This window comes from the organism of the source record quoted next, unplaced genomic scaffold (assembly GCF_019419815.1).
Source record: "Pyrus x bretschneideri cultivar Hongxiangsu unplaced genomic scaffold, Pyrus_bretschneideri_v1 Contig39, whole genome shotgun sequence".
Taxonomy (NCBI): domain Eukaryota; kingdom Viridiplantae; phylum Streptophyta; class Magnoliopsida; order Rosales; family Rosaceae; genus Pyrus; species Pyrus x bretschneideri.
The window spans coordinates 471,344-481,925 of record NW_025999712.1 but is presented as its reverse complement, the minus strand read 5'-3'; the positions used below and the strand labels follow the sequence as shown (position 1 = coordinate 481,925).

Genomic DNA, 10,582 nt, shown 5'->3' with positions numbered 1-10,582 from the left:
CTCCCCAATCACTATCTGAATAACCAAATAATTTTGCATCTTCACCAAAATTATAAAATAGACCATAGTTTAGAGTACCTCTTATGTACCTCAAAATTCTCTTGGCGGCCAGCCAATGAGACTCCCTTGGTGTTTCCATGTATCGACTCACGAGTCCAACACCATAAACTATATCAGGTCTTGTGATTGTAAGGTACCTTAGGCTTCCAACGAGGCTTTTGTACACTGTTGAGTTTACAAACTCACTCTCTCCTCCTTTGGACAGCTTCAATCCAGTTGCGACTGGGGTATTGACAGTGTTGCACTTGTCCATATTGAACTTCTTCAATATGTCTCTCATGTACCTTTGTTGAGAGATGTAGATACCATCACTTTCTTGCTTCACTTCTATGCCAAGAAAGTATGACATTAATCCATTGTCAGTCATCTCGAATTCACTGAACATGGATTGCTTGAACTCATGGAACATTGCCTCATTGTTTCCTGTAAACAATAAATCATCTACATAGAGACAAATAATTAAGAACTCCCCTTTTTCACCATTCTTCATGTAAACTGAATGCTCGTATGGACATTTCTGAAATCCATTTTGGTGAAGGTAGTTGTCGATCCTTGAGTTCCAAGCTCGTGGTGCTTGCTTGAGGCCGTACAAAGCCTTCTTCAAACGATACACCTTATCTTCTTCTCCTTGTACTTGGAAGCCTTCCGGTTGTTCCACGTACACTTCTTCCTCAAGTACTCCATTAAGGAAGGCTGACTTGACATCTAGTTGATAAATTTTCCATTTATGATGTGCGGCAAGAGAGATTAGCAATCTTACCGTGTCAAGTCTCGCAACTGGAGCATAGACTTCATCATAGTCCACTCCATACTTCTGTTTGTAGCCCTTTGCTACAAGCCTTGATTTGTATCGATCCACACTCCCATCTGCAGTGCGTTTGATCTTGTAAACCCACTTGACACCAATAGCCTTCTGATTTGGTGGGAGCTTTGTCAGCTCCCAAGTGTCATTCTTCTCGATGGCATGGATCTCTTCTTCCATGGCTTTCTTCCAACAATCTTCTTCCACAGCTTCATTGAATGAGAAAGGCTCGTGGTCTGCATACAAGCAGAAAAGGTTGGTTTCTTCTTCTTCTTCTTGTCCATAAATCTCTGTGAGATTCCTTAACCTCACTGGAGTTGAGGAGCTGCTTTCCTCACTAGATGTAGGACCACTCCTTGCAATTCTGTGCACTGGAGTTGTTGTGATTGTTTGAGCAGGTTGTTGCTCAATCGGTGGTACAACTTCTGGTTCTTCAAAATCAGTGGAGACGATCTTCTCTTTACTGACTTCTTTGTTGTTCCACGTCCATGTCTCTTCCTCACTGAAGATGACATCTCTACTAACCACTAGTTTGCCAGTTAGTGGGTTGTAGAGCTTGTATGCCTTGGACTCTTCACTATAGCCCACAAACACACATTTCTCACCTCTATCATCAAGTTTCCTCCTCTTGGCTTCTGGAACTTGAGCATATGCAACACACCCAAAAATTCTTAGGTGTGTAACATTCGGCTTGTATCCACTCCAAGCCTCTTGTGGTGTCATCCTCTTGACACTCTTTGTTGGACATCGATTCAACAAATAAATCGAACAAGCTACAGCTTCTGCCCATAACTCTTTTGGCAAATTCTTCTCCTTAAGCATGGACCTTGTCATGTCAAGGATGGTTCGATTCTTTCTTTCGGCTATCCCATTTTGCTGTGGGGTGTAGGCAGCAGTAAGTTGATGCCTAATTCCTTGCTCCTTGCAGTATGCTTGGAAAGCATTGGAGGTGTACTCTCCACCTCTATCTGATCTCACAGCCACAAGCTTGTGGTTACTTTCTGCCTCTGTGAGTGCCTTGAACTCCTTGAAAATTTTTAGGGCAGCTGACTTCTCCTTGAGAAAATAGACCCAAGTCTTTCTACTGAAATCATCAATGAAGGTAATAAAATACCTATTTCCTCCATAAGACATGGGATCCAATGGACCACATATATCTGTGTGCACCAACTGCAGTGGTGCCTTTGCTCTCCATGTATCACCAACAGGGAACGATAGTCGTGCTTGCTTGCCAAGCACACAACCTTCACATACTTGGCGTGTGGCTTCAATCTGGGGTAGACCACGAACCATTCCTCCACTTGACAGCAACTTTAGGCCATTGAAATTAAGATGGCCAAATCGAAGATGCCATTTCCATGACTCATCTTCCATTACACCGATGTTGCAGCTTCCAATCTTTGTGTTCAAATTCAACGGAAACATCCGGTTCTTTGACATTCGAACACGTGCAATAAGCTTTCTCCTTGCATTCCTGAGAGTGAGAAGCATGTTCTCCATATGTATAATGTACCCTTTCTGGAGCAGTTGACCAATGCTCAGAATGTTGCTCTTCATACCTGGTATGTAGTAGGTATCGGAGATGTATTCTTCTCTTCCATCCTTCTGGATGATCTTGATCTTCCCTTTGCCTTCAACTGGCAACTTTGAGGAGTCACCAAGACTTACAGATCCATAGGCCCCTTCTTTGAGTTCGGCAAAAAACTCCTTCTTTCCACACATGTGATTGCTTGCACCAGAGTCCAAATACCAAACATCTTGTTGGCTACTGGAATCATGGTGTGCTAGTAAGACTGTAAGTTCTTCATCGGTATTTCCACTTGATTCTGCCATGTTGACATGCTCACCATTTTTATGTGAACATTCATTGGCATAATGTCCATATTGCTTACAGTTGTGACACTGGATATGCGCCTTTCCTCGAGTAGATCTCCACTCCTGAGACTGACCTTGATTTTGTGCATAGCCTCGACCTCTGATACCAATTGTTGGTATTTGACAGTTTACTAACTCAATACCAAAATATGTGGGTGATAAGTTTACAAACTCTATCACACCTCTTTCACTTTGCACTCTCAAATAAAATTGGACAAAGAAATAGAGAAAGGAGGGAAGCAACAAGCTTTGATAAAACACTTGGACTTTGATATATGAAAAGAGAGTTTACAAACTCTATAGCTTACAAGCTTAAAATGAGAATGAGAAATGGGATTTTGATGGGATGATTTACAATGCTTGAGAACTTGGGTATTTATAGCAAACCAAATGATTAAACTAAGATTATTTATTACCACACAAAACACATTAATTGCACCTAATAATTTTTATTCAACCATACCTAACATTGCCTAACTTTCAATGCCTAACTTTGACATTGATTTTCAACAATAGCAACTTGTTTTGATTTGAATTTCCAACAAAATTACCAGGAGAAGACCACACCAGTAGTTGGATTTCACTATTGAAATTGCAAGACTTGCTGTTATCTTGCATTCTTAATTATTATGTATTGGTTAGGTTGAATTTGTCAGTGAGTTCCCATTGTGATTTTTTTTTCCCGTAACGAGTCCAGGGTTGGACAATGCTCCAACAAAGCAATTAGAGTCGTCATGTTATGCTTTGTTTCCGAATTCAAGGAAAGGAATAAAATATTTGAAACAGTTCAGATTGCATATCTTATTCATTCCGGCTTTCAGATATGAAGGAAACACAACATGAGATAAACCTAGCTTATATGTGGTGAGATGGTGCTACTGGGGAGCTGCTCGAACTAGGGAGGACGGGGTCACTTCCAACTGACCCACGTAACCACCAATAGAGACCAATTAATAAAACTCTACTAAAATGATCGAATCTGGAAAAACAGACAGTGGATTCGGATTCAACACGTCGAAAAACCTAAGGAGGGACCTTGGGTTCCCCCATGCGTCGCTATGGGGCAGCTGCCCGGGTCATCACGCGCCACCCCACACGCCGCCAATAGCCAAGATGGGTCATCGGAAAATTCGCCGGCGCCACTGTGGAAGGCGGAGGTGCGTGCACTCTATATAAGGATTTGTCCCTAAAAATTACGATTTTTTTTTTATAATTTTAAAATATAAAATTACGAAAATGCCCTTCAAGGCAAATACGTTGACTTTTGTTGACCACCTTATCATGTCATGTAAGACTCTTTTTCTTGGCATATCCTCGTAGTACTCATCGCTACAAACGCGTGGGCGTAAATGGAATGTAATTTAGAATTATAACGAAGAAGTTATTAACAAACGAAGTCGAGGGCAAAATGATCATTTGACCATAAATCTGGAAGGCTCCAGATTTTGTTGGAGCACAATCTGGTGCCACATGTGTGGCCAAGATGGAAGGATGAGAGGAGAAATGAGGGAAATGAGAGTGATGGACGAAGGAGAAAAAGAGGAAATAAGAGAAAGGAGGAGGGACTGCCCAATCGGGGAGAGAAGGGAAAAATAGTGAACCAATGAGAAAAGAAAGAAAGAAGGGAAGGGAGAGAGAAAACATGCGCTGGATCCTCTTGACCTATTTCAACCTGCGATCTGACCCGGTTCCTGCAGCAATTTCCGATGCCATTTTCGGCGTTTCTCCGACGAATCACGGGGAACCACCACCACAAATAAACTCGACGCCGTTCTAGCTTCCATTCCCACCTAAACTAGACAATTGTTAGTGGTGATTTCACAATGAACGAACTTCATCTTCTCCAGAGCTCCACGGTAGCGATCTGCCGTTTTTATGTGTTATACCGTTTATCACCACCATCGAACAACTTATCTCAACCCCAGGAACAGAACCCATGCTGAGATCGAGGCGTTGTAGGTCGTTTTTCTGTTGAATCGAAGCACACCCTTTATAGGGTTTTTGGCGGTTTGTGGTAATTTCAGGCCACTTCCCTGCCGAATTGAACTTCGGCCCAAGTATGCAAGTTGTTCCTCTCATTGAGATCTACTTGCCTGTAAAATTTGGTAATTTTTTAGAGTTAGTCGAAAAATTGGGTTTCCGTTCGCCCGAAACCTCCACTTGCGACGACGCGTGTGGTGGCACTTGGCCTTTCGGCCATCATCCCCTTGACGGCTCATGCTAAATCCGATTTCGCTATCTGTTTTCCTAAATTCGACCGTCTTAGTAGAGTTTTACTAAATGGTCTCTAAGTGTGTTTAGGTGCATCGATGGATGTGATCTGGTCCTCGTTAGTTGAGCGGCTCTTGGGTAATAAAATAACTGTAAGTGGACCCCTTCTTAACTTATATGTTTTTATAAAATATTAGCCTAGCATGCATTACACATTTTATGATTTGAATAGTCATATCATATAGGAAGTATAAGAAATTCGTGTTAGGATCGTGCCTCTAATATGATATAATTGAGTGAATGAATGACTTTCAGCATCGGACCGGTACTCTGCGTCATCCGTTCCCTAGGAATAGTAGGCAGAGTTATACCTGTTGAGAGATTACTGAAAATATCCGAAGTTCGTGTTGGAGAAAAATTAAGAAAGCATCAGTTAAAGACCGAATCAATTTTCCTTGGGTTTGTTGTTTTCATTGAATGAATTCATGGGGACCTTTAGGAACTGGGTTGGGTCTCGGGTCGAAATGAGTCAAAGGGATCCAGTGCATCTCTTTTTTCTCATTTCCCTCATTTCTTTCTTTTCTCATTGGTTCACTACTTTTGCCCTCTATCCCCGATTGGGCAGTCCCCCATTATTTCTCTCATTTCCTCTTTCTCTCCTCCGTCCATCACTCTCATTTCCCTCATTTCTCCTCTCAGCCTTCCATCCTGGCCACACACATGGCACCAAATTCATGCTCCAACAAAATCTGGAGCTTCCAGATTTATGGTCAAATGACCATTTTTCCCTCGACTTCGTTCGTTTATAACTCTTTCGTTATAACTCCAAATTACGTTTTGTTTATGCTCACGCGTTCATAGCGACAAGTACTACAAGGATATGCCAAGGAAAAGAGTTTTACATGACACTATAAGGCGGTCAACAAAAGTTAACATATTTGCCTTAAAAGGGCATTTTTGCAATTTCACATTTTAAAATTATAAAAAATCATAATTTTTAGGGACAGATCGTTATACTCCAAGTGCCGCCCAAGATAGTCCCACGCGTAGCCTCACGTGCCGTGAGTACAAGCGTACTCGCCTTGTGTGTCTTCAAAGCCTTGTGTGTATTCAATTTCCAGTTGAACAATTGGAGCCTGAATACATATGTATGTCTTTAAAGCCTTGTGTGTATTCAATTTCCAGTTGAACAATTGGAGCCTGAATGCATTTTCTTAGCTTTATGGCTTAAGGTGCTTGATCAACACGAAACTTTGCTTTAGGACTTATTTCCTTGTTAATTGAATTGTGCATGGTTTTGTATCCATAGAGAAAATTTTGCTTTATTGTTTCCGTAGGAATCATTCTTCTATCTGCTTATATAACATTAGTAATTTGGTTTGTTTTGCAGATATGTATGGCAGTACAAGATATTGTTGCTGCACTTGTACTCTCACTTAGGTGCCCTTTCGTTGGCATATGAGTGGTAAATAACAATTATCTAACCTTGGAACTTATTATGCTAAAAGAATACTGTCATTGTTGGTCCAATTATACCATGCCAATCACTTGCTGATTAGTGGCTATTACTGGGCTTTATTGTTTATGTTACATTTACTAAATTTTTGTCAGTGCCTTACTTCTTTTATTCTTGTTTAGGTTCAAGTCATTGGATGTGAAAAATATCTTGATGGAAACTGTTTCACACCATATTTTACCCCAAATGTTGGTGTCTCCCCTATGGGCAGATTTAAACTATCTGCTCAAGGATTATCTCAGGTTTATGGATGACCACTTAAGAGAATCAGCAGACCTTACATTTCTTGCCTATCGTCATAGAAATTACTCAAAAGTACGCAATGTATTTTTCATTATGCATTTTATTTAACTACCTGATCTCTCTCTCTCTCTCTCTCTCTCTCTCTCTCTCTCTCTCTCTCTCTCTCGATACTTAAATAAATGTTATATTGTGAAAACCAAGACTTTTTATTATATTGAACTATTTTTCATTCCAGGTAATTGAATTTGTCCAGTTTCAAGAAAGACTGCAACACTCTAATCAGTATCTAGTGGCGAAGGTTGAAGGACCCATTCTACAGTTAAAGCAGAATGCAGATAACATTGATGATGAAGAGGTAACTTTTCTTTGCAATTTTTCGTTGAATGCACGTTCTTTCATATGATAGCTAACATGTTTATGTTTATTTCTTTTAGACTGTTCTTGAAAGCTTGAAATGTGGGGTTCACTTTGCCGAACTCTCTAATGAGGTTGGATCCAAATCTTTGACCTTCAATGAAGATTTGCAGTCTCGTCCATGGTGGGCACCAACTTCAGAAAGAAACTATCTTTTAGGTCCGTATCACATGACCAAATCTCCTACTTTAATTAATAGGCATTACAACTTTGCTACAAAAAATATGAGCAACAGTTGTTGCCATGTTGATACATTGCATACCTGGAATGGAATGTTTAAGTATTGGATTTACGTGACTAAGGGCAATTAATATTTCTCCAATCTTAATTCTAGTGTCTGATTCTTGTTCAATTTTTGAAGAGTAGAGCATTCATTTCTATGTTTTATATATGTTCTGCACTCGATACTAAGGTCGTGTTTTCACTTCTGATAATAGTTTTGAGAACTGACTTGAGATTTATCAATGGTGTCAGGTCCTTTTGAAGGAGTATCCTATTGTCCGAAAGAGCACTCGGTATAAAACTGTCTTGTACTGTTGTACAACTAATATGTATTTTATTGATGGTGATTTGGAGAAGTTGATTCCATGAAGTTACCCTGTGTCAATAACACCCTACTTATCTATTGAATTTTCTCATTGCCTTCTGTAATATAAATTTTTCTTCTGCTTGTACCGAATTTAGGTGAAAGAAAGGGAAGCAAATGTAAGGAGAGTTATTGAGAGGAAGTCTCTTCTTCCTCGGATGATTTATCTATCCATACAGAATGCTTCGACTTCACTCAAAGAAAATCTCGAGGCCAATGGAAACACATCTGACCCTAAGGGCCCCTCAGAACTTAAGAGTTTGCTTGAGCGCTATGCAAAAATGTTGGGGTTCACACTTAATGATGCTGTAGAAGTGGTTTTGGGGGTCTCTAGTGGCCTAAAGTCGTTTGAGGTAGTACTATACTCATTTTGGCATTTTTCTCTCCATATATTTGTGATGTTAACAAAGATGAAAAACTTAAGCATAGTTTTGTGAATCTCCTTATTTATTTTGAAATTTGAAGGAAGTAAAGCCAGGAAAGTTTCATTAATCAAAAGATTTGCTTAATTCCGGCGAAGATTTGCACCCATACGTTGACAGTGTATCCGACGACATTGATTGACCGGATAAAGTAACTTTTGTTGCAGGTCTTTGGTGCGGACTTGATTGACTGGATAAATTTTTCTGTGTTTCTGAATGCATGGAACTTGAGTTCCCATGAAATTGGTCAAGCAAATGGTGATGTGGGTCTGTCTCGAGCATGGCACTGTGTGGGTTCGCTGTTGGAGAAGTACGTTTCGGAGAAAGTTAACTCGATGGAGACTCTAATTAGCTGTCCTTGGGTTGATGTCCCAGTTCTGGTGCAGTTGGTTACAGAACCGTTGGCCTGGCATGCTCTTGTAATTCAATCTTGCACTCGGTCATCTCTTCCGTCTGGAAAAAAGAAGAAGAAAACTGGAGTTCCAGATCATTCTTTTCTGTCCCATATGCAGGATTCAGTCCAGTCTCTGCGTAATACTCTGGAAAAAGTTATGAAATGGTTAAGAGAACAGATAAACAGGCCAGAGGATGAAAGTTTGGAGACATTACTGTCCTCTTTGCAGAAGAAAGGACAGAACGAAGGCCCTGGGCAAGTTTTCCATATTTTAGAAACTTATATCTCATCCGTAAATGACACAGAGATCGGTGATAGAATCTCCCGAGCATTGAAGTCTTGGAGTCCTCCTGATGTCGCACGAAAGCTGATAACTGGGAAATGTACGGTGCTGTCTGAGTTTCTACGGATCTGTGAATCCAAGCTAAAGTTGTTGCAGACATTGAAACAGCAGATAGCTCAAGTCTGAAGAATGATTGTCAAAGATAATGTGATGTTTCATGCGCTGTTCAATTTTTCGTTATCCAGCGAGGGAAGAGATTGAAGGAGATGGACGTTTCTCTTGTCGGTAAAACTTTCCTACTGTTTTTTTTCTTTTTTTTGCGGTTTTGTGCCGGCGGTGGTTCTGTTAGCAGTTGTGCTGTAATTTTTTTGTTGGGCAGTGTACACAGGCTTGTAACTTTAGTAATTTTTTTAGGCACAATATTTTGGACAATGTATCCTCCAATTTTTGTTTTCTGGTATTTCTTCTCATAATTTGTCAAGCATTTTGTGAAATGTAGTTGATCAAAGTATTGGATCTTTGGTTCATGTCGCTTCTTGTGATTCAGAATATTTTTTTTTTTTCCTCTCTTCTGCGAGTTAGATTAATGAAGCGTATTGATGATAACAGTGACAAAATGTAGTGCCGATGATAATTTAAGGCTTGAGTTTTTTTTGAAAAAAGCACTTATATTCAGAAGCAGTTCTTGTAAAAACGCTTCTATTAGGAATAAATGGAAACTTTTAATAAATAAAAAAAAAAGTGCTTAAAAAAAGAGTGCTTTCAAGAAAAGAAAATGTCTAAATATATTTTTTTTAATACAAAAGAACTTTTAATTTTTTTGGTCAAACATGGTTCCTAGTTACATCTCATAAGAACATTTCTAATTGGCTGGGAGCCTCCAAGACAGATCTTCTTGGTACATTGAATGTCTGGACGGTGCCTGCTTCATCTCAAATCAATAAGAATTAATTAACACAAGATTAACTACTCTTCATGCGAATTAGTGCCTTGATTGATGCTTTAAACAAATACTAAACACTTTGAAAAAAACCATCAAAGAACTATTCAAAACACTTTTAAAAAATAAATACCATCAAAGAAATGGTCGTGCACGTTGACAAAAAACCATCGTAAGAATGGGAAAAGGATCCTCGCTTGCCGGATCCTTTTCCTAGGATACGGGATCTTGTAATTGTGTCCATTCATCGTATATCGTGTTGTCAGAAATAATTTAAAATTTAATAGTACTTAACGAAAATTGACCGCATGATGTACGATAAATGAACATGATTACTAGATCTCTAGGATCCTTAAGAAAAGGATCCGGCAAAGATTATTTTCAATAAAAATTGTCCATACACTTTTAAAGTGTCAGCTGACTTGGCCTTTTTTTTTTTTTTTTTTTTTTTGGTATAGTCCACTAACTTCGCTTTCGAACATATTATTTTTAATCCTTTTGGTTTTCTAACAAGTCTTAATTTTCAATTGTTTGTTTTGTAGACTAATCACTCGTAGAGAGTAATTCTAAACTTATTATATTTTTTATATCACATTTGTACTACCTCTCTAATATAAGTAGGGCTCACCAACATATGGGGTTCTATGATGGCTAATAATTTATTACACGACATGTTAACCTGACATGAGACGACACAAAAGTAACAAGTTTCGGGTCAACCCGTTAACGATTCGGATCGTTATCGAGTTAGTAGTTAAGAACTCGATATCGTTTGCTGGATCAGATATTCGACGTAACAATTTCTTATACAATTCGTTGACGGATAGGGTAACTTG

General features: G+C 39.3%; 1 protein-coding gene across 1 annotated transcript; it reads left to right on the top strand.

The window, feature by feature from the left end:
• Positions 1–6,263: 6,263 nt before the first annotated feature.
• Positions 6,264–9,333, top strand: LOC103935270 (N-terminal acetyltransferase B complex auxiliary subunit NAA25-like). Its single transcript, XM_048564525.1, has 7 exons — positions 6,264–6,413; positions 6,587–6,779; positions 6,943–7,062; positions 7,142–7,280; positions 7,596–7,636; positions 7,806–8,060; positions 8,297–9,333. Exons 2-7 carry the CDS (start codon positions 6,618–6,620, stop codon positions 8,990–8,992), a joined length of 1,413 nt encoding a protein of 470 aa, XP_048420482.1. The 5' UTR covers positions 6,264–6,413; positions 6,587–6,617; the 3' UTR covers positions 8,993–9,333.
• Positions 9,334–10,582: the final 1,249 nt, after the last annotated feature.

Bases quoted from the DNA above. Each gene is read 5' to 3' on its own strand.
- LOC103935270 (XM_048564525.1), top strand. From the start codon at position 6,618: ATGGAAACTGTTTCACACCATATTTTACCCCAAATGTTGGTGTCTCCC. The intron at 6,780-6,942 runs GTACGCAATGTA...TTTTCATTCCAG, and splicing joins GTCATAGAAATTACTCAAAA to GTAATTGAATTTGTCCAGTT. The intron at 7,637-7,805 runs GTATAAAACTGT...TACCGAATTTAG, and splicing joins ATTGTCCGAAAGAGCACTCG to GTGAAAGAAAGGGAAGCAAA.